The sequence below is a fragment of the Oncorhynchus kisutch genome, linkage group LG12, assembly GCF_002021735.2.
Source record: "Oncorhynchus kisutch isolate 150728-3 linkage group LG12, Okis_V2, whole genome shotgun sequence".
Lineage (NCBI taxonomy): Eukaryota > Metazoa > Chordata > Actinopteri > Salmoniformes > Salmonidae > Oncorhynchus > Oncorhynchus kisutch.
Window position 1 is genome coordinate 44,896,154 of NC_034185.2, and position 24,664 is coordinate 44,920,817.

A 24,664-nucleotide genomic window follows, 5' to 3' on the forward strand; every position below is an offset into this window, starting at 1 on the left:
TTTCATTATGGAGCGTTGGGCCCCCTGCTCTAACCTGTTGTGTCCCTTTTAGTCACGTGTGTGTGTGTGTGTGACTGTGTTTGTGTCCCTCTCACGCTCTGGTTTACGTTTAGAAAATTTGGCCGGCGTCACCGTTGTGATGGCGTGACAAGGCAGTTTGTGTTGTTCCCATAGAGAGATGGAGAGAGATAGGGAGCATAGGGGGAAACAGCTGAGGTCAGTGCTCTGGAAAGAGCTGTGGGATGGAAAGGGTAGCAGAGCTGAGTGGAGTATTGACATTATTGGCCAAAACTTAGAGAGGCGAGACAGGGCTGCACACCGACACTGCTTTCCATTGAGACTGGTGAGTGGTATATATTATTGTTGAATTTGATATTGGAGATTGGGCTGTGGTCCAATACTTCTTCTTCTCTTCCCTTTATGTATTGTGGGTCAAACACATAGACTGTAAAAAAAAATAGGTCAAACAAGATTGGATAGATTGAAACTGGAGTTTCTAGTAAGCGGCTTTCACATTTTTCCAATCATGTCAGATCTGATATTATTTGAAGCAAGGAATAAATTTAGACTTTATAAACTATTCGAACAGGGTTTTGGCCTATATTTGCAGTATTAGTAATGTAACTGAACTGGGTGTGTTAATTTTGAGAGGTTGAGAGTTGGCATAAGCCTACTGTATCACATAACCTTGCTCTGAGAGGCAAAAACACCAGTTTTCTTTTTTTTTAGTGAGTGTTCTTTCCAGCCCAGTGTCTTTGTGTCCAGGGGGGTGGGGTGAAGGGATGGGGGAGTCTACAGATGCCAAACGTCATGCAGACCTCCCTCCGAATGGGTTGAAGTAATCCTCAATCTGGCGTCTGGAAGAGGAGAGGGTGGACACATTTTAAAGATGCACGCACGCACACACACACACACAGACAGATCTCACAGCTGGAATGGTGAAATGGACTGACTGGGTGGTGTGGGTGCACAAGCATGGATGCACATGTACACAAACGTAATGATTGGGAATTACCGTCCATGTTCCTGTTATATCCAAGCCAATCCTCCTACATCCCCTTTCCAGCGTCCTCACCTCCTCCTCCACAACCCCTCTGATCTGTTTAAAAAAAAAATCTCAGTAAGGGACTAGTATCTAGTCTGTGATCTCTCTGTAGTCTCTGGTTCTCCTCACTCTGTTGTGGTTTCACAGAACTAGTTTATTCCGTAGCAGCCCTATCTCCTAGCAGATGCACACAGACCAATGACACAATTTGATTGCACTGACAATGAAAACGTATATCCATAAGCCCTTCTGCTATTGGCTAAAATGTTGTTTGCTGATAGACTAACTGGCCATATTCTCTTGATTAGATTTAGTTTCATGCTGCTAATAAGTTATTATTGAAATCTTCTCATCTGCTTTGTGTTCTTTCCCCCTCGGTAAGAGTCATTATGGTTTGATTCATGTAGTGTGAAATTCTGAATCAGTGGCCTGAAATTACACACTACAATTAATTTTCCACTAGTTAGGGTAATTATTATAAACGATATAGCTGTTGACGCTTGTTATGCTTTGCCTCCTGTGATTAAATTGCACCAATAATATATTTGTTTAACTGTAGTTTCATCAGCTTTGTTGGTTTGGTCATTGTTTTGTTTTGCATCCCAAATGGCACCTTATGGGCACTGGTCAAAAGTAGTGCACTATATACAGAATAGCGTGCCATTTTGAGAGGCAACCTTGGGGTGTATCCACCATTTTAAAATGAATTACTGTAGAGACATTTCTTTCTTTTGATCTTCTTTGGAACTCAAACAAGGCTCAAACTAGATATGGTCATTTCTGTGTAAAACGTGGCATGTCAAATTGTACCAATGTGAAGTTCATAGGAGCATGTCAAATTGTGACCGGTATCAGGAAACTAGGTATGTCGCAAGTCACGACTTCACAGGAGAGCCGTTTGAACGTAAAACATTTGTTTTGATCAAAATGCGTTTTTTCTCAGAAATGCCTTCTCGATATGTGAGCTTTCATGTGCCTTAATAACAAACTTTTATGCCATCTGTAAATACGAATACAGTTTTTAAATTACAAGCCAAAGAAAAACTCAGGAACCTTCCCGCTAGCCATGAATGGCTGAGATGATGAGTGGGCTGGACATGCCGAGAGATGAGTTTCAGATTGGTCTGCAATGTAGCATCTTGTCTATAAAATGAGATGCTCGTTATGCGTAGATAATCCTTTCTACTGCAGTTTTTTTCAAAATATATAATATTAGCAATGGAGAACTGCAAATATGTTGCTACTGCTCTCAATAACATTGCTGCCCTGAATTTATCAGGCTCTCAAAGGTCAGTGGGGACAAGTTGTGATGGATTACTTTCTGGAGAACGATCGTGTCATGCTGACTCTCTCTGACTATCAAAATGAATCAGACGATGAGGAAATCCCTGATTTAGGTAAAAAACATTTTCATTGAAGAAGACAGTGTAGAGTCTTCTGATGACAGTGATGGAGAAGAAACGGCAATCAGCAGTGTTGTCACGGAAGAAGTTGACCGAGTTTTGAAATCAGTGGAATGTCTAGTAGAAGCAGAATATGATAAGGAGATTAATAGAATTCTGCCATTTTGATTGCAAATGCATAAGGAGTCGAAAAGAGAACACAGAAGGCTGTTGTATAAAACACCTGTTTCCGGATTGCATCTTCAAACTAAGGGCAACAATGGCATCCGTGACAGACAGGAAGAAAGATCTGATGATTCTTATGGCATTGCACACGGTCAGTGTGAACCAGAGTGACTTGACACAACGAGCCAAGCAGGCTGTGCAAACTAAACAGAAACGACACAGGACGTCTTATTTTATGAAAGGGTTTGCAGTCTGCCATGAAGCTTTCATCCATGTATATATGTACATGGCTACAGTTTCAGATATTATACATTTCTAATTTTGTCAGAAAGCTGTTTTCATTGGAGGTTAAAGCTTGCTGTTAGCTAGCTAGCTGAAGTTTGATAGCTGGCTTGCTAGCTAACATTGAACCTATTTGATTAACTTTAGCTAGCTATGACAATCAGTTTGTATTGCTAGTACTCTATGGATTGGGTTTATAGTTCATTGTTTAGCTAGCTGACGTTAATGTTACATGTCTAAGCAAAAGACCCCAAGTAAAATCTTGCTGTTGGGTGTCTATATTTTTGAAAAATTTAGGCATATTTCAACCATTTTTTTTATAATATATTTTTTTAGGAATAACCAAAGGCTTTTGACTTCTGGTCAAACAGATGGAAAGGGAGTCTTAGAAAATCTCTACCAGAAAAAGTCCTAAAAGGTATTAGAAATACATCAAAACACAATTTTGAGGTAAAAAAAAAACCCATGGCGACTAATATCAACACTTTTTATATTTTGTTTTTGCTTTTTGCTTTTTTGTTTTTTGAAACATTGCTTTGTGCCTCAATTCTGTCACCAAAAACCCACATATCTTTAAGATATTTTCTTTCCCTCATGAGGAGGGAGGATAATGAAAGTTCACAGAAGTAACATGTAAAGGTAAACCTGGAGGAGTGGCGAAGCGAGTCCTGTGCCATCTCAGCCCAGGGCACAAACGCCGCCCACTTCCCCGGCCGCTCCCCCCTGGCAATAGGAATGCAGAAACCTGCCCACATCCTGGTTTACTCTCTCCACCTGCCCATTACTCTCTGGGTGAAACCCTGAAGTAAGGCTGATCCAGTCCCCCAGACGTTCCATGACGTCGATCAGACACGATATTCTCAGGCACCCCGTAGTGCCGGAAGACGTGCGTAAACAAGGCCTCCGCAGTCTGTAGGGCCGTAGGGAAACCGGGCAGAGGGAGGAGAGGACAGGACTTCGGGAACCGATCCACAACGACCAGGATATCGGTGTTACCCTGTGAGAGGTTGAGATCGGTTAGAAAATCCACCGACGGGTGCGACCAAGGCTGTTGTGGAATGGGTAAGGAGTGTAGCTTCCCTCTGGGCAGGTGTCTAGGAGCCTTACACTGGGCGCACACCGAGCAGGAGGAAACATAAACCCTCACGTCCTTAGCCAAGGTAGGCCACCAGTACCTCCCGCTCAAACAGCGCACTGTCCAACCGATCCTAGGATGACCAGAGGGTGACGTGTGGGCCCAATAGATTAACCGGTCACGAACAGCAGACGGGACGTACAGACGCCCAGCGGGACACTGGACGGGAGTGGGGTCTGCATTTAACGCCTGCTCAATGTCCGCGTCCAGCTCCCATACTACCGGCGCCGCCAGGCAGGGTGCGGGGGTATGGGAGTGGGATCCATGGGCCGCTCCTCTGTGTCATACAGCCGAGACAATGCGTCTGCCTTCACGTTCTGGGAGCCTGGTCTGTAGGAAAGGGTAAACGCAAAACGGGTGAAAAACATGGCCCACCTTGCCTGGCGAGTGTTCAATCTCCTCGCTGCCTGGATGTACTCCAGATTGCGGTGGTCAGTCCAGATGTGAAAAGGGTGTTTAGCCCCCTCAAGCCAATGTCTCCATGCCTTCAAAGCCTTGACGACAGCCAACAGCTCCCAGTCCCCCACATCATAGTTTCGCTCCATTGAGCTTCTTCGAGAAGAAGGCACAGAGGCGGAGCTTCGGTGGTGTACCCGAGCGCTGAGAGAGTACAGCTCCTATCCCAGCCTCGGACGCGTCCACCTCCACTATGAACGCCAAAGAGGGATCCGGATGTTCCAGCACGGGAGCCAAGGTAAACAGAGCCCTTAGGTGACCAAAAGCCCTCTCCGCCTCAGCTGACCACTGTAAATGCACCGGCCCCCCCCCTTCAGCAGTGAGGTAATGGGAGCCGCTACCTGACCAAAACCCTGGATAAACCTCCGGTAGTAGTTGGCAAACCCTAAGAAGCTCCTTTACCATGTTGGGAGTCGGCCAATTACACACAGCTGAAATGCGGTCACTCTCCATCTCCACCCCTGAGGTGGAAATGCGGTACCCTAGGAAAGGGACATACGTATACACCACTACACCCTGCCTGTGCAGGTCCCTGGAAATCTTGTCAACAAAGGCCTGGAAGACTGTTGGCACATTCATCAACCCATATGGGAAGAAACTCGAGGAGGCGGGTGAAGTGGATGACCGAATGTTCCCCTGACGCAGGGATTCCATAGCCTTCATCTACGCCTGTGACAGGGGATACACGTGACTCCTGGGAATTGCAGCGTCTACCAGGAGATCTATCGCACAATCACCCTGTCGATGGGGTGGTAATTGAGTTGCCTTCTTTTTAGAGAAGGCGAGAGCCAAATCGGCATATTCAGGGGGAATGTGCCCGGTGGAGACCTGGTCTGGACTTTCCACCGTAGTAGCACCAATGGAAACCCCTAAACACCTCCCCGAGCACTCTTGCGACCAGCCCGTGAGAGCCCTCTGTGGCCAAGAAACAGTGGGGTCATGACATACTAACCAGGGTAGGCCTAGCACCACGGGAAACGCAGGAGAGTCAATAAGGAAGAGATTCATTCTCTCCTTGTGACCCCCCTGCGTCACCATGCCCAAGAGGAGCGGTGGCCTCCCTGGTCAACCCTGACCCTAATGGTCGACTATCTAAGGCGTGAACGGGGAAGGGTACAGCCACGGGAACAATGGGGATCCCTAAACTACGGGCGAATGATTTATCTATAAAATTCCCAGCCTCACCTGAATCGACGAGCGTCTTATGCTGGGAATGCACGGAAAACTCAGGGAAAGTGACATACACAAACATATGTGCAACAGAGGGCTCTGGGTCAGAATGGTACCGGCTCACCTGGGGTGGCGCCAGAGCGCCCTGCCTGCTGCCTTGGCACTGACAGGCAGTGTGACCTCTGCGGCCACAGATGGTGCACGAGCTGGAACCCCCTCCGGTCTCCCTGCGAACTGCCCCTCCCAGCTCCATGGGTATTGGAGAGGGGGTGCGAGGGGATGGAACCAACAGACCCTGATCTGAACGTCCGAGGGTAGCCAGCAGGTGATCCAGCTGGATGGACAGGTCCACCAGCTTGTCGAACTTGAAGGTGGTGTCTCTGCAGGCCAACTCCCGACGGACGTCCTTGCGCAGACTTCAACAATACTGGTCGATCAGGGCCCTCTCGTTCCATCCCGCGCCGGAAGCCAGGTGCCGAAACTCCAGGGCGAACTCCTGGGCGCTCCTCGTCCCCTGCCTCAGATGGTAGAGGCGCTCACCTGCCGCTCTACCCTTGGGCGAGTGGTCGGCGGGTGAACTCCTCAAACTGGTCCAACGCCGCATCTCCCTCTCTCCACACGGCATTGGCCCACTCCAGGGCTTTCCTGGTGAGGCACGAGATGAGGGCGGACACCCTCTCATGGCCCGAAGGAGCCGGGTGGACGGTTGCCAGGTATAGGTCCAGTTGTAATAGGAACCCCTGGCAGTTCGCAGCCGTCCCATCATATTCCTGGGGAAGGGAGAGACGAATCCCACTGAGACCAGGAGAAGGAGAGGCGCATAGTGGAGACCCCGGTTGTGCTGGTGGAGGCGCTGGGAGAACTCCCTGTCTCTCCCAGTGGTCCATTGTCTGGACAACGCGGTCCATGGCGGGGCCAAGATGGTGGACCATTGCTGCGTGCTCCCGGACGCGCTCCTTCACCCGTATACCCAGTGTACCTGCTCCTGCTGACTCCATAGGTTTGGTCCTGTATTTTGTAAGGCGTGCGTACTGGCGGTAAGAGAAGTCAGGCGCAGGAGAGCAAAGACTGTGTTCCAACGGTGCAGTTTAATGATAAAAATCACTGTGAACAAAACACAATAATCATAATGGGATAACACCCCAGACATAAGGTGCACAAGGTTAAATACACAACATGTCATTGCTGGGATTGAAACCAGGTGTGTGGGAAGACAAGACAAATGGAAAATGAAATGTGGATCGGCGATGGCTAGAAGACCGGTGACGTTGACCGCCGAACGTCGCCCGAACAAGGAGAGGGACCGACTTCGGAGACACCCTTGACACCCTTGATCAAATTCTGTTACCGCATTTCCATTACAGGGTGTAAATCCACTTTTAATGTAGTTCAATAACCAAAAGAGATTTTTTTTCAAAGTCAATGTGTCATGTTATAGCTAACATACCATTCTTTCTGCCGACATCATAGAATCTTAATTCGGAGAAGATATTTAAACGTATTTAAAACATTTAGATATTTTTTACATGGACTCAAGGACATTTTACCAAAATTCTCTTACCAAACTTTGCCTCTGCACAGTTCTTCCAGTAAATGTGTTTTTGTAAAATGTTCAGTGTAAATTGTTAAAAGTCGCCCTTGTGCATAGAGTTGTATGGTTTGTTAAACCAATGTTTTTGTTAGATTTTTTCACTTAAAATGTAAAACCAGAGACTGAACACAATTCCGTTACCATGGAATTGCCAATATCAAGCTATCCTAAAAATCCTTGCAGAAAAACATCATTATTTTGCAGTGCACATTCTTGGCATTCCACATGCGCATTTTGGCGCGGTCACTAATGTGTTGATGACTCTTCATTCTGAGTTGTATAGTATTAGCAGCAAGAACTCCTTTGAAAGACAGATAATGTGTGCGTCCCAAATGACACCCCTATGGGCCCTGGTCAAAAGTAGTGCCCTGCACTATATAGGGAGTAGGTTACCATTTGGGACTGAGCTTTTGTGTGTGTAAAGCACTGGATTGGAACACTCGCCATCAGCATGCTACACTATGAGCCTGTGGCTATGGGTCAAGTTTGGTCAAGTGAGTTCTGATTCAGACCCAATAAAAGAGGAGAATCCTTTCGTTGAATACAGTCTTGTTAAGTGGATTGTTTTCTTTTCAACCCTGTTTTGGCTTTGCGTATGCTCTGTTTTTTGGAGGCATTAAGGTATAAGAATGTGTAGCAGCATAATGGTATTGGACAAAACACTTGTTCAGTCTTCTGTCTGCACTCCTTGGAAAAGAGACTTTCTTGTTGTGCTGCATCTCGACTTAAAGTTTTGCATGCAATGAATTGGATATATGCTTGTGCAATTGTGCCCTTATTGGTGCAGTTCACGCAATTCACTTCTATAAAAGCCTTTCAAGTCTCTCTGTCCATCCATCCACACATAGGCCCACATGACCTGATTCTAATTTCTCTAGATGTCTACTAGCCTCCCAAGCATCCTGGTAATCATGCAGTGCTATCCAGAGCTGTGGTCAAGTGGATAACACTCCTGGCTAGTACATGCCTCCTCACTGGAGACCAGGCTTCAATCCCGATCTACACCCTTCCTCCTGTGTCTCCGTTTTATCTCCCTATCGGTTTCCTGCTATCTGAACTACAGATGAGAGGGAAATTCTAGCCTGAGTACCAGTCTGTTTGTTCCATCATGCCACTCCTTAGTATGACAAGGGCCAGGCTAGTGGAATTCCACTTTCCTTTTGAATCACAGTTCTTAAGGACCTGCTCAATGAGGCGAGTGAGATGAAACCTGCCGTTTCATTACTCAAGAACAGAGAGGGTGGTGTCACGACCCAGTTGTGTCCCCAATGGCATCCTATTCTCTATATAGTGCACTCCTTTTGAACAGGGGCCTTAGGGACTATAATAGAGAATAGGATGCCATTTGGGATGCAGCCCCAAGTCTACGCAGAAGGCTTGAATTGAGAATGAAGACTACGTTAATTTTGTCACATTTGCATACTGTCATGTTTCTGGATGCCCTCACAATATTTTGTCATTCTAAACTGTCAAATGTTATAGGCTGTTATCTAGACAGAAGCCAGCAGCTTTGCCATATCTTAGTTAGTTTGTGATCAGATGAATTTTCTTGTCATTTCTAATGCTAGTACTACCGACCGAGTTGCTGTTACCTCAATTCCCCGCTGTCGCTGTTTAGAGTTGACATTTGCGTGTGTGTGTGTGTGTGTATGTCCGGCTGTGTCTACGAGTCACTGTCTGTGTGAGTGTTTATTTATTTGTGTGTGTCTGTAGTTGTGTGTGTGCATGCATGTGCTATTGAGGCTGCCTTTTTGATCGGTCCTCAGGACCCCAAGGGTTGCAAGTTTTGGTTTTTGCCCTAGCATTACACAACTGATTCAAAGCTTAATCAAAAGTGCACCGGGACCGAGTTTGGGGGAATACTGCTCTAGTCTTGTTCACTCTCTGTAGTCTCTCTCTATCCTTCTATATCTTTTTCTCTTCTTTAATGTCTCCCTGGCTTCCCCATGCCCTAATCAATGTTCATTCATCCCTGCTCCCCCCTTTCTTTTTCCCTACCTTTATCTCCATCTCCCTGTCTCTCTCTCTCAGCCTGTGCAGTGAGTCAGCAATATGGGTATACACACACATGCACACTGCTGCTCCCTTTGATCCTGTTAGCTTCTGCCTCATTGGTTGCTGAGCTGACCCACGCCGGCTTTTCCCTGTCTCATTGGTCACTCTTCAAGAGGCCAGCCAATCCGCTCCCTGCTGCTTGCTGACGCTGCTGCGTCCCTTTCCCAGGATCCTTTGCCAGCTCTTCTGCAGTGAGCCAGCATTAACTTGAGAGAGCGGGAGGGTGGGAGGAAGGGAGGGATGGGGAGAGGGAGGGATATATAGGGTGAGTGGAAAACAGAGGGGAGAGAGAGGGAGACAGAAAGAGGGTGATGGGAAAAAGGAAAAGTGACAGTAAGAGGGAGGAAAGTGAGGGAGGGAGGGAGGGAGAGAGAGGGGAAGAGATGTAAGAGATTGATTGGCTACGAGTCCAGACATAGGTCTACACTGTTGGCTCTCGCAATTAATCCTCCTCTCTCACTCTAACTCTCTGCTCTTGATATGTGTCGTCATCTCTTTTCAAGCTTAGCAGCTCTTTAAGCAGCTCATAATTTCTCTGCTCCCTGGACAGGAGTGTCTTTAGAGGGCACAAGCATGCGCTGTGTTTTAAGCCAAGGATGACTCGGCGATGGTAGGGCTCCTACAGAACGCGGTGGGTAGATGGCACGGTCTTGTGTTGGCACGGGTAGCTCTGGGTGGGTGACAGTGTCACTTACTATATCGACTTAGTGGTGACGCCTGTTGATTGCTGTGACTGAGTGTTTGGGATAGGGATTTTAGAGTGATTTATATAGTGTCTTAGCAATGTCATCACTTTCGGGCGATGCACTGTATATGCTGGAGTAATGGATTTATGGTTTTGTGTATTGATTTGATTGATTAGTATTGGGCATTTTCAAATAGGGTCATTGTTAATGCTGATTTCTACAGATATCTATGTTTTCTCATGTAAGTTGCACTCGGATTCTCTGATTGGTCAAGATAATTTGACATCTTTAACAGAAATCTACCTTTTGTCATCTGTCATCAGTCATCTGTTGCCTATGACACTCTGCTAGAAGCATATTGATGGATTAATCAAGCAGGATTTATTTAGTTGCATTTCACGTTGTCTTACATAAAGATTATGTAACGGCGAGACCTCCCTTTGTGAGATGACAGGAGTTTTGTATGTGTTCTGTCTGTGTTTGGTGTTGTCTTCGTTGTGTCTGTTGTGTTGTGTCTGAGTCTTGTTGTGTCTGTGCTGTGTCTGTCTGAAAGAAGGATTTGTGGAACAGTTTCATAATCATCTTTCATGCACTGCAAATCCACCTAGATATGCAGGGATGTTTAATGGAATTCATAAATCAGGGAAGGATTGTGGTTCATCAAATCATCTATTTGATTGACAAGGCTTTCGTTGTGCTGGGTTTGTGCTTGCATGTACCGGTTGATTTTTCAATGTAAAAAATGTGATCAACAATACTGTGTTTTTTTTAGATTCCCTTGAGATATTGAGTGTTATGCTTAAAAAAGCTGACGCACACCCCAAAAATATTCCTACATAACCTGGTTCAAGTATTCATTATGTAACCCTGAAGGAGGCGCTGCGTTGCCGAAACATTGGTTATTAGGTTTACCCCATTCAATTGTTGGAAGCATTTGATTACGAGTGGGCGAATCTCTTTCTTTGTTTGAGTGTTATGGTGTCATAAATCTTCGGGGTTATCTCAATAGACCATGAACCATATTGTCATCCTCTTTAAGGTCCTGAGTCCCCACGTGTGGAGAGTTAACCCATAGTTGACCAAGGAAGTGAAAAGGACTGTGTAATGACGTAATACCAAAGCTTTCCAGATAAATCTAGCTTTTAAAAAAATCTCAATCCACCACTTGGCTAAAACCCACTAAGCTTCAAGGGCCGCACAACCAAAGTTATGTAAATATTGTAGCTTAGCTAAGGTAGCGACAGACACTATGAAGGACTTGACTTCTGCTGTGTACTGGTGAGTAGTCAGCATTTAAGATCTAAGCAAACTATATGGAAAGGGTTAAACCAAGTGAAGGGGCTGACCTCTTCTCCATCCCGGTAGCCATGACAACGGTTTTCTTTTTTCCTGTAAAGCTATTTTCTGGCACATACTGTACAAGATATCAGCGAGGGAGGGAGAGTCTCCCTCAGGGCCTGTTTCTACAAGCGGCAGAGGCGTCCTGTTTCTTTGCCTGTCCTAAATACAACCTGAGACAGCTAGCTAGTTGACACACATGCTTCACCCTGGCCTTGATGTTGATGTTGATGGACCGGACTGGACCAAATTCTAACCTAATCATAGACACGTTTCACAAGATTGGATAGCACTGTACAGTGAGTAGAGCACAGTACAGTACTCAGCACAATCTCATGAGTCTGCTTGTATTGTACAGTATATTGTACTTTACTTTTCCTATGGCTCAGCACTCAACTCTGTCCTCAGTGGCATCACTAAGCTTCTACTGTACATGAGCTGCTTTGCTTTCACTTTGTTATCAAATATTCATAACTCAGTGCTTTTTCTGGAAACATGCACCTAGCATAGCACTGAAGCCATAGCAAAAAAATCTATTTTGAGATCATCCAAGCCCCAAATTGAGTTATTGATCCTGGGTAGGGATGCCAGATGGCATTTGAGGGGTACTGACAAGGGCCAAGGCCCCAAAACCACAGTGGATCTTTTTTTTCTTTCTCTCCTTATTTTTCGGGGACGTTCTACTCTTCTGTGGCTAGTATCCGTAGCCAGAATCGCTTGGTCCCCAGTTGTTGTCTCTACTGTTGCTATTCAGCTGGTGACCTCCTACCTGTCTTTTTTCCCCCTACCAGCCATGGGTCATGTTTGCCTGGTCCCAAATCTGTTGGTGCTTTTGGCATGGCAATGGCGGGTCTGGGACCAGTTCCTGGGGTTCAGATCTGTTCCCCAAGCAACCAAAGCCACAGCGTCTGTGTCTCATTTGAAATGAGTGATTTAGCCAAAATGCTAAAAAGCTCATTTCTTTTGGATGGTCGTAGTTGTCAATCTGTATGCTTTTGTTTTATGTAAGTCATTGAGTGAGCAGTTAACTTCTTAGGTCTTATTCCATGTTCTTTAAGGGTGATTTTATTTCATAGACTTGTTGATGACTACTACTAAGCAGTACAATATTATAATGCCATTGTGTGTGATAGGGAGGCAGGGTAGCCTAGTGGACTAGTAACCGGAAGGTTGCAAGTTCAAATCCCCGAGCTGACAAGGTACAAATGTGTCGTTCTGCCCCTGAACAGGCAGTTAACCCACTGTTCCTAGGCTGTCATTGGAAATTTGTTCTTAACTGACTTGCCTAGTTAAATAAAAGGTCAAATTTAAAAAATGGTTACGTCCTGAGCTTTATAGGCCATAGGCCATATTGTGGGAAATATTATTTAAGATCCTACATTAATACTTGGACCCTCTGCTGTTCATATACATACTGATATGTGGACTATGTTGAGATGTTTTGCTTTTGCTGTGACAGAACTGTGATTTGTGTGTTTGGCATTTCCTGTCTCGGTGAGGGGCAGGATGGGAGAAAGCAAGCAGCTGACGTGTGTCTCCTCCTTTTACCTTTGTGTGTGTGTGTGTGTGTGTGTGTGTGTGTGTGCATATGTGTACTGGTTGGAAATGTGAAAAATTTTGACACTTCTGTATGTGTGTGCGCATACCTCCAAAACCCTCTTTGTCGAAGTTTTAACATGGGCATCCGTGCGTATGTGTGTGAACCCCTCTAACCCTCCTCTCTCTGTCTCTCTAGGGTCCAGGGTGAGAGGAAAAGGGAACTTTATGACAGAGTATTAGGATGGCCAGTGAAGGCTCCAGTAGCATCCCCAGCCCTGTGGTGCGACAGATCGACAAGCAGTTCCTGATCTGCAGCATATGCCTGGACCGCTACGACAACCCCAAAGTGCTGCCCTGCCTCCATACTTTCTGTGAGAGGTGAGGTGTGTGTGTGTGTGTGTGTGTGTGTGTGTGTGTGTGTGTGTGTGTGTGTGTGCACACTGCCTGTCTCATTTTTGTTCAGTTTGGGAGAGTGCGTGAGCCTGATTGTCTTTGAGAGTGTGATTTATCGGTTAGCAAAACGTGTGAATATTCTGCCAATTAAGGGTGATAGAAAGTGATGCTTGCTCATCACACATCCTTGGATTAAAGATGACCTAACCAAATATGTATAAAGTGTCTCTCCTTTTGTCATGGATAGGGAACTTAGCTGAATATAGAAACTAAATACTGTAGCTTCACAAAATGGCTGTCTTTTCTGTGATTACATTTGGTCTGTCCATGTCACCCTCCTAGACTAGCTGCCTTTGTCCCTGAGAGAAGAAGGGAGAGCTCAGTGCCTGTCTCTGCCTGTATCATTGTTCTGTATAGCATCTAGAGCGTGACATTACTCAATTAGATTTGATGATGCTGTTGTACCAAGATGCTCTCGCTCTCTTTTGCTCGTTCTCTATATTTTGCTTGTTTTCTCTCCCTATCGTTGTCTCTTTCTCCTTCTGTCTTTGTCTCTGATCTGTCTTCTCTCCCATCCTCTTTTTCCCCACTCTGTCCCTCTCTAGTCCCTCTCTGTCTAGTCTCTCTGTTCATTTTGGAGTCAGTATGGTGCAGGCAACGTGTGTGTGTGTGTGTGTGCTGGATATAAAAATTCAATTCGTTTTTGAGGGGCAGAAAACTTTAACTTGATTGACATGTTACGTTCTTCTTCCATTTTAATTCTGTGTTGACTTTGATGACCATCGGACAACTTAATAAATCAGTGATTAAACAGTGAATCAGCGTCTCTGTGAAAATTGTATATGACTAGATAGAATGAAATCAAACTAGCAATTCAATAGGCCATTTAAAGTTGTTTTTTATATATATATTTTGTGGGACCTTTTTCTGGGCTTTTGTTCTTCTCCCATAAATCAGGTACCTAAATGTATTGCAGGACGCTATCTAGGGCTAGGCAGTGTGTGACTGAATCCCACCCCTTCATACAATGTGCTCTAGAGTCACTCACTGGTATTATAAGTCAGTGTTGTTGGTGTATGGTGGAAATAACCATGTAGACTGCTACTACAACATTTTAGGATTTGATCCTGTAAAAAAAATGTTGTTTCCTGATTCAAGCAGAATATACTAGACGAGAGTCACAATAACATAGATGTATGATACATATGTCTGTTGTTGCATCCCAAATATCAACCTCTTCCCTATTTAGGCAACTACTTTTTGGGGACATTTGGGATGCAGGCGTGTGTTTTCTGTCATGACAGGTATTAGGGCTGTGGTGGTATAGAAATAGTCTAGAAACATTAGTAAGTATATCCACATCTGACATATAACTCTTCTACCCGCTTCTACCCGCCTCTCTCCTCTCCAGGTGCCTGCAGAACTACATCCCGGCCCACAGCCTGACGCTGTCGTGCCCCGTGTGCCGCCAGACGTCCATCCTGCCGGAGAAAGGCGTGGCGGCGCTGCAGAGCAACTTCTTCATCACCAACCTGATGGATGTGTTGCAGCGGCCCCCCAGCGACAGCTGCAGCCAGGAGAACGCCGTGTTGGAGACCATCAGCTCTGTGGCCACGGGACAACCGCTCTCCTGTCCCAACCACGTAGGAAATGTAGGATATAACAACAGACAGACTCTCTCTCACACACACACATATAATCATTTCCATCCATCAATGTCCATCTAACGTTATCATCCTAGTAAATTATTCTACCGATAGGTCACCTTGAAATTACAGTGATGGTCAAGGAATCCCACCAGGAAATTCCGTGACATTCATCTCTCTCTCTCTCTCTCTCTCTCTCTCTCTCTCTCTCTCTCTCTCGTCACCATAGCAACAGGTTTATTTTTATGTGCTACTGGCATGGGGGCACTACCACACTGGCACTGAACTCCTAAGTGAGGATAATGATTTGCTTCAATGCTTGATACAGAGGTTTACAACTGGGTGTGATGTTTTGGGGAAGAAAGGATTTTAGATTACTGTTTTTTTTTATATAGTTAAGAAGAAATAAATAATATGGTTAGTAAATATCTACAGTATTTTGTGCCCTCATATATTCTGGGAATATTTGGGGAGTGCTTTTGCACACCTGCACAGTATGCATTTGCAATCATGTCAGAGGGAAGGAAAAGATAAGGAGAAAATGGATTCTCATACCGTACCTTGACCTTTGAACTCTTGCTTTGCTCTTGCCTAGGTGATGGAGTTCTACTGTCCACCGTGTGAGACAGCCATGTGCCAGGACTGTACAAGCGGCGAGCATGCCGAGCACCCCACTGTACCCCTCAAAGATGTGGTCGAGCAGCACAAGGCCTCACTGCAGGAACAGCTTGACGCCGTCAAAAACCGGTAGGGGCCAATACATACCTCTGGGGGACACCAAGACGTTATACGACATATTCACATCCATTTAAACTAATTACAACCAGAAAATAACCATTTAATAATAATTATGACATCCAATTGCACTGGACACAGTCAAAAAAAGGTAATGGCCCAACACACACCCCTGGGGAAAGTGGATTAATATGGTTGTATTTGTACACAGAATTTATCATATGTTCTTCCCCAATTTGCACTAGTGTATTGAGTTTTCCTATTAGACTCAAAGTCCTTCATCTACCCATTTTGGACCTTAGGCTTTGCCTTCGTAAAGTATTCAGACCCCTTAACTTTTTCCACATTTTGCTACATTACAACCTTATTCTAAAATGGATAAAATAAAACAAAATCCTCAGCAATCTACACATAATGACAAAGCAAAAACAGTTTTGGGGAAATTTTTGCAAATGTATTAAAAATAAAAAACAGATACCTTATTTTTACAAGCATTCAGACCCTTTGCTATGAGACTTGAAATTGAGCTCAGATGCATCCTGTTTCCATTGATCATCCTTGATGATCCTTGAGATTTTACTGGAACCTGACTGGAGTCCACCTGTGGCAAATTCAATTGATTGGACATGATTTGGAAAGGCACACACCTGTCTATATAAGGTCCCACAGTTGACAGTGCATGTCAGAGCAAAAGCAAGCTACGAGGTCGAAGGAATTGTCCGTAGAGCGTCAAGACAGGATTGTGTCGAGGCACAGATCTGGAGAAGGGTACCAAAACATTTCTGTAGCATTGAAGGTCCCCAAGAACACAGTGACCTCCATCATTGTTAAATGGAAGAAGTTTGGAACCACCAAGACGCTTCCTAAAGCTGGCCGCGAGGCCAAACTGAGTTATCGAGGGAGAAGGGACTTGGTCAGGGAGGTGAACAAGAACCTGATGGTCACTCTGACAGAGCTCCAGAGTTCCTCTGTGGAGATGGATGACACTTCCAGAAGGACAACCATCTCTACAGCACTCCACCAATCAGGCTTTTATGGCCAGGCGGAAGCCACTCAGTAAAAGGCACATGAATTTCCGCTTGGATTTGGCCAAAAGGCACCTAAAGACTCTCAGACCATGAGAAACAAGATTCTCTGGAACCAAGATTTAACTCTTTGGCCTGAATGCCAAGCGTCACATCTGGAGGAAACCTGGCACCATCCCTACAGTGAAGCATGGTGGTGGCAGCATCATGCTGTTGGGATGTTTTTCAGCAGCAGTAATTGGGAAACTTTGAGGAACAGAACAAAGTACACAGAGATCCTTGATGAAAACCTGCTCCTGAGCGCTCAGAACCTCAGACTGGGGTGAAGATTCACCCTCCAACAGGACCCTAAGCACAAAGCCAAGACAACGCAGAGTGGCTTCGGGACAAGTCTCTACATGTTCTTAAGTGGTCCAGCCAGAGCCCGGACTTGAACCCGATCGAACATCTCTGTAGAGACCTGGAAATTAATGTGCAGTGACGCTCCCCATCCAACCTGATAGAGCTTGAGAAGATCTGCAGAGAAGAATGGGAGAAACTCACCAAATAGTGGTGTGCCAAGCTTGTAGTGTCATACCAGGAAACTCAAGGCTGTAAATGCTGCCAACGGTGCTTCAACTAAGTACTGAGTAAAGGGTCTGAATGCTAATGTAAATTTAAAAAAAAAAAAATATTAAAAGAAAATTCTAAATAAACAAGTTTTGCTCTGTCATTAGGGGGTATTGTGTGTAGATTGATGAGGGACAATTTTAGAATAAGGCTGTAACCTAACAATGTGGAAAAAGTCAAGTGTCTGAATTCTTTCCAAAGGCACTGTATATGTATCAGAGGCAACCTAAGCATTATCCCCGATGGCCCAATAGTTTGAGGGACAATGCGCTCCATCCTTCAAAGTGATGTAGTCACAGTCAGCTAATTTTGACGTAAGACTGATCGCACCCACCCTCTGACTCCCTCCCTTTCTTCAGGCTGCCTGAAATCGACTCGGCCCTGCAGGTGCTGTCGGAGATCCTGCAGCAGCTGACCAATCAGAAGAGCTCCATCGAGGGGGACATCCACACCACGTTCGATGAGTTGCAGAAGACCCTGAACGTCCGCAAGAGTGTCCTGCTCATGGAGCTTGAGGTCAACTACGGCCTCAAACAGAAGGTGAGGTCCCCAACATTTGATAAATGGGGGGGGGGGGTTGTTGAGTGGGACATTTATTAGAACCTTTTCTTGTAGGTTTCTGATTTGTTTTGGCAATTTGTTTAGTGCACACAGTCAATATGATACGAAATTAGAGGCAGGTGGTCAATGAAGGTAAGTAGTTTAATGATTAGGAGATAAAGGAAATAGATTTCTAAACATGGGCATAGTTTTTAAACCAAGAATGAACAGCATTATACTCTGAATGTAAACAAGAAAAATAGTGAAAGTAGATGCTTCCCAATCTGAAAATCTAGTATTTATTGAAAGCAGTAGATGGTAATTTTACAACAACTGAAATGTTTTCTGATTCCAATGTGCCTTCCTAGAAACAGATCTCTATCCTAAAATATGAAATGAAACCTTTATTAATAAAGGATAAATAACATAGCAAGATAAATAAAGTCCTCTGTTCGTTCTACTATCCCACACAGCAGCAGAGGCTCTGTTTACACTGCTTCTACTTTGCATGCCAGTGGCTCAGCTGTGGATCAGGCTGTTCTCTGAGAAATGATTAAATAAAACATGGTTTGGGGAGGGCTGGAAGGGAGGAGAGACTGACTGCCAGGGCAGAGAAGCTGATGCCCCACCCAGCCCAGAGAACCAATCAACCATGCTGGCCTAGCGCCCAACGCCCTCCCCTTAGGGAGCAGAGCACCATCACATGGGAATGATTCACCAGTAGGACCTGCTGGCTAGAGCAGACAGAGTGCTGCACAAAGGAAGGGAGGACTTTAATCTTTCTGCCTTTTCCTATAGAGTGTGGACTGTGGACACTTTCTACTTTTCTATATCTAGGCTTTGGGGTTGTCGTTGTGTTTATCTAGTTGGTAATTTAGGCTTTGAAAGTGCTGTATCTTTCTAGCTAGCAAGCTAGCTGAGCTGTTCATGTTTAAAGAGAGGGTGAGTCTTGAAAGCAGAGAAGGGTTGATAAAGTGGGTAGGTACAGTGGTGTAGGTTTCCACAGTGCACTGAGCTAAGTGAGTGTGCGCTGTATCTCCCTGCCCTTGGTACGTCCTCTTTCTCTATCTAGAACATCTTGGTGTTATTCTTGCAGAGTGTGAGTCTTATACAGTATGAAGCAAGGTTTGATATAGTGGTGGAGAAAGTAGTTTTGGCTGGGGACTTTGAGAGCTCAATGGCTTCTCGTGTGGTCGAAGAGGATGAGTGTGATAGCCAGATGCAGGTGAGAGACAGTGAGACTGTGTGTGTGTGTGTGTGTGTGCGTGTGTGTGTGCGATACTCAGTGTTTCAACCCAGCCCTGTAGCATTTTTGTGCTGTGGTGTTATGTTAACAAGTGATAACTTTGATAGTTAGTCAACCCTCTTCCATATGCCTATACCAGTGGATGTGTCAAAAGTCCACTTAGCTTAGTCTGCAATTCTATGTTTATTCTTGGAAATGGAAAATGTAGCTTTATTCTCAGTACAGCAAATTAACTGATATTCATGTGGCATGTGGACAGCTGTCTAAAAGCAGATATGTGTTTTCATTTGTTGTGTGTGCATTTTTCCAGTTCCCTGCTTGCAGTGTATATTTGCATGTGTCTGTGTGCACACATTTGTTAGGTGAATGTGTTTGTTGATCAGACGTTGGACAATGTTTGTCTATTTACATTGACAGATTGTACAGTGCCTTGCGAAAGTATTCGGCCCCCTTGAACTTTGCGACCTTTTGCCACATTTCAGGCTTCAAACATAAAGATATAAAACTGTATTTTTTTGTGAAGAATCAACAACAAGTGGGACACAATCATGAAGTGGAACGAATTTTTTTTGATATTTCAAACTTTTTTAACAAATCAAAAACTGAAAAATTGGGCGTGCAAAATTATTCAGCCCCCTTAAGTTAATACTTAGTAGCGCCACCTTTTGCTGCGATTACAGCTGTAAGTCGCTTGGGGTATGTCTCTATCAGTTTTGCACATCGAGAGACTGACATTTTTTCCCATTCCTCCTTGCAAAACAGCTCGAGCTCAGTGAGGTTGGATGGAGAGCATTTGTGAACAGCAGTTTTCAGTTCTTTCCACAGATTCTTGATTGGATTCAGGTCTGGACTTTGACTTGGCCATTCTAACACCTGGATATGTTTATTTTTGAACCATTCCATTGTAGATTTTGCTTTATGTTTTGGATCATTGTCTTGTTGGAAGACAAATCTCCATCCCAGTCTCAGGTCTTTTGCAGACTCCATCAGGTTTTCTTCCAGAATGGTCCTGTATTTGGCTCCATCCATCTTCCCATCAATTTTAACCATCTTCCCTGTCCCTGCTGAAGAAAAGCAGGCCCAAACCATGATGCTGCCACCACCATGTTTGACAGTGGGGATGGTGTTCAGGGTGATGAGCTGTGTTGCTTTTACGCCAAACATAACGTTTTGCATTGTTGCCAAAGGGTTCAATTTTGGTTTCATCTGACCAGAGCACCTTCTTCCACATGTTTGGTGTGTCTCCCAGGTGGCTTGTGGCAAACTTTAAACAACACTTTTTATGGATATCTTTAAGAAATGGCTTTCTTCTTGCCACTCTTCCATAAAGGCCAGATTTGTGCAATATACGACTGATTGTTGTCCTATGGACAGAGTCTCCCACCTCAGCTGTAGATCTCTGCAGTTCATCCAGAGTGATCATGGGCCTCTTGGCTGCATCTCTGATCAGTCTTCTCCTTGTATGAGCTGAAAGTTTAGAGGGACGGCCAGGTCTTGGTAGATTTGCAGTGGTCTGATACTCCTTCCATTTCAATATTATCGCTTGCACAGTGCTCCTTGGGATGTTTAAAGCTTAGGAAATCTTTTTGTATCCAAATCCGGCTTTAAACTTCTTCACAACAGTATCTCGGACCTGCCTGGTGTGTTCCTTGTTCTTCATGATGCTCTCTGCGCTTTTAACGGACCTCTGAGACTATCACAGTGCATGTGCATTTATACGGAGACTTGATTACACACAGGTGGATTGTATTTATCATCATTAGTCATTTAGGTCAACATTGGATCATTCAGAGATCCTCACTGAACTTCTGGAGAGAGTTTGCTGCACTGAAAGTAAAGGGGCTGAATAATTTTGCACGTCCAATATTTCAGTTTTTCATTTGTTAAAAAAAATTGAAATATCCAATAAATGTCGTTCCACTTCATGATTGTGTCCCACTTGTTGTTGATTCTTCACAAAAAAATACAGTTTTATATCTTTATGTTTGAAGCCTGAAATGTGGCAAAAGGTCGCAAAGTTCAAGGGGGCCGAATACTTTCGCAAGGCACTGTATATATGTGTGTGTGTGTGTGTGTGTGTTGTCAGCCCCTCACACTGACAGATGTTTGCATGCCCACATGTGCATCTCCATTCACACCCACCTGACACCCTTCTACGCCCTCACCCTCTCTACTATCCCGCCTCCTCGCTCTTTTCCCCTCTCTACATTGTGTTTCTCCCAGGTGCTCCAAGCCCAGCTGGACACGTTATTCCAGGGCCAGGATGGCATCAACAGCAGCTGCAATTTCACCGAGCAGGCCCTGAGCCACGGCACCGAGGCCGAGGTCCTGCTCGTCAAGAAGCAGATGAGCGAGCGACTCAGCGAGTTGGCCAGCCGAGAGCTACCCCTACAGCCCGGGGAAAACGACCAGCTGGACTTCCTGGTGGAGACGGAGGGCCTCAAGAAGTCCATCCACAATCTGGGTACTATAGTTACAACAAATGCTGTGGCGTCCGAGACAGTGGCCACGGGCGAGGGCCTGAGGCAGTGCGTAGCGGGCCTGCCCACCTCTGTCACCATCACGACCAAGGACAAGGACGGTGAGCTGTGTAAGATGGGGAAAGCTAACATCACGGCGGAGATTGCCACGCCGGACGGCAGCGTGGGCGACGGCGAGATACTGGACAACAAGAACGGGACGTACGAGTATCTGTACACGGCGCCGAAAGAGGGTAGTTTGACGCTGTCGCTGCGTCTATACGACCAGCATATTAAGGGGAGTCCTTTTAAGATTAAAGCGACAAAGTCGGCCGATGTGTCGCCCAGTACGGAGAGCGCTAAGAAAAGGTTGAAGTCACCGGGGAGTAGCCACGTCAAGCAGAAGGCCATCAAGAGGCCAGCCAGTATGTACAGCACGGGGAAGAGGAAAGAGAACCCCATCGAAGATGACCTAATTTTCAGGATCGGTAATGGTTGCCTTATCATTGGTGTTTTAACAGATTTAAAGGGAAGGTTCAACTAACACATTTAAAGGGACCATTCACCTAATATATATGTTGTAGTGTTGTACGGTATAGGGTATACCGAAACATTTGTACTTTTTTGATACTAGAACATAAAAATCGCTTCGGTACTTGAATTCTGGTTACTTTCAGTACTTCTGTAAAAATGTGTTTCACGGATCAACTCTATCGCTTATATTGTGAGGCGCACACCGTGCCTGCTCCACTTACTCATTGATAGCCTGCACTTGGAGTCTGGACTGCATCATGGTAACTTCTGTGCAGAGTGGGGAGCTAACATACTTGAATAATGCGCAAACGAAATGTTGAAACTGTTAATTACTGTTCGCAAAACAATGTCCATACAGGCTAGATCACTTTACAATGCAAGGAGTATTGGTCGCATCAAGCATTGTAGTCTAACTTTCCTTGCTAGTTTACAGCGGAAGCAAACATCAATTTACTACCGTAGTACTTTATTTGTGATTTAATATGGAGACTGTAACGCAAAATGTACTGATTTGAAAGCTGATTGTCACCAAAAAATTTATTCATTCACTTAATTGGTCTCCTGTTGAGTGTGCATTCACCTGTATTGTGAACAGGCCTAGGCTATGTTTACATTTGAGTAATTTAGCAGATGCTCTTATCCAGAGCGACTTACAGTAGTAGTGAGTGCATACATTTTCATACTGGTCCCACGTGGGACATCGAACCCACAACCCTGGCGTTGCAAGCGCCATACCAACTGAGCCACACGGGACCAAATTTACCCAGTTTATCAATAGAGATTTACCATTATTATTATTTACCATTATTACCGTTGATGTTATGTAGTTTGATTAGTAAAAACAAAGTCCAATTGATTTTATGATTGTATAATTGATTTAACATTTTGATGTTAAAAAAGAAGAAGAAAAAGTCCAAAGATGCCAAACAATTGAACAGAGCAGTTTTTCTGTCTGGATCAAGTGCCATTCTGTGACTTTGGTGAAAATACCTTTTTTGCTGTGGTATCATTTTGGTGTCAAGTATTGTGATGGTATCGAGTATCGCGATACTAAACCTGGTATTGGTATCAAAGTCAAAATTCTAGTACCATGACAACACTAATATGTTATGAATTACTAGTCAAAGTTTTTGTGTGGAATTGGGAAAAAGTTACTCAGAGAACTGACCAATGTAAGAATAATACAGTTCACTTTATAAAAAAAATAATAATATGTCAAAATGTTTTCACTTTGGAAACTCTTAATCTACACTCATAGGATGAATAAGCATTACGGGGGAATTTGACACTTGTTTATTTCATGCCTTCCAGGTACAAAGGGAAGAAACAAAGGGGAATTCACCAATCTACAGGGTGTGGCTGCCTCCTCAGTAGGCAAGGTGTTGATAGCAGACAGCAATAACCAGTGTGTTCAGGTAAGGGAACTGGCTGGAGAATGTCATCTCTAGCTCTATTTCATAGATCACTCATTAAACCCATGTCATTTATGCCACGCAGACCTTGACTGAATCCCAAATAGCACCCTATTCCTTAGTGCACTATTTTTGACCAAGGCCTGTTGAGCTAATGCTCAGGCATTACTGTTAGAGCTTACAGAGGTCTCAAGGCCTCAAGGCAAGGTTACCCGTCGCACAAATGTAAAAACATTTGGCTTCAAAAGAGAACTAGCTGTTGTTCAAGGTAGGATCAACAAGCACATTATGCTTCTTCTCTTCGCCTGAGGGAGATGACTCATCATCGCTATTGAACATAATTAGCTTGGTGAGACCTGCACTTTGTCATCTCCATGGAGACCAACCATCAGCTGTCCGTCCTCCCTTTAATGCATTTGATTTGAAAAGGGCTGAGAATGTGTTCCATCAAATGAACATACAAGCATTTTTTTGTTGTTGTTGTAAATTTGCATTGTTGATCTGTGGATTTACATCGCTTGAATACCAGATGAATAATGCAAATTGACAAAAAATAGGTTTTAATTGATTTATTTACCACAGTACACATTCATTTTTGAGTGAGCACATAATTTGTTGTTTTATGTAATAAAGATTAGGCATGATAAAATAAGTTTCTATTGTAGTTACTCTTTCATTCAAATATTTTATCACATTTACAGAACCAGTCAAAAGTGTATTTTTGCATTGTAGAATAATAGTGAAGACATCAAAACTATGAAATAACACACATGGAATCATGTAGTAACCAAAAAGTGTTTAACAAATCAAAATATATTATATATTTTTACATTTTTCAAAGTAGCCACCATTTTCCTTGATGAAAGTTGTGCACACCAGCTTCATGTGGAATGCTTTTCTAACAGTCTTGAAGGAGTTCCCACATATGCTGAGCACTTGTTGGCTGCTATTCCTTTACTCTGCGATCCAACTCATCCCAAACCATCTCAATTTGGTTGAGGTCGGGTGATTGTGGAGGCCAGGTCATCTGCTGCAGCACTCCATCACTCTCCTTCTTGGTCAAATAGCCATTTCACAGCCTGGAGGTGTGTTGGGTCATTGTCCTGTTCAAAAACAAATGATACTCCCACTATGCGCAAACCAGATGGGATGGCGTATCGCTGCAGAATGCTGTGGTAGCCATGCTGGTTAAGTGTGTCT

General features: G+C 44.5%; 1 protein-coding gene across 5 annotated transcripts in view; it reads left to right on the forward strand.

Annotated features, from left to right (window-relative positions):
• trim2a (tripartite motif containing 2a) overlaps window positions 1-24,664 on the forward strand; it is a 96,138-nt gene that overhangs the window by 58,753 nt on the left and 12,721 nt on the right. For 3 of the 5 annotated variants that reach the window (XM_020497046.2, XM_020497044.2, XM_031837614.1), the window contains exons 2-7: window positions 13,062-13,243; window positions 14,670-14,910; window positions 15,500-15,651; window positions 17,633-17,813; window positions 21,283-22,006; window positions 23,364-23,467. In XM_020497046.2, the coding sequence (XP_020352635.1) occupies window positions 13,107-13,243; window positions 14,670-14,910; window positions 15,500-15,651; window positions 17,633-17,813; window positions 21,283-22,006; window positions 23,364-23,467 (1,539 nt within the window). In that variant the 5' untranslated portion in view covers window positions 13,062-13,106. Of the gene's footprint in view, window positions 1-9,594; window positions 9,934-13,061; window positions 13,244-14,669; window positions 14,911-15,499; window positions 15,652-17,632; window positions 17,814-21,282; window positions 22,007-23,363; window positions 23,468-24,664 lie in introns of those variants that run through there. The other 2 variants (XM_020497043.2, XM_020497049.2) reach the window with 1 other exon arrangement.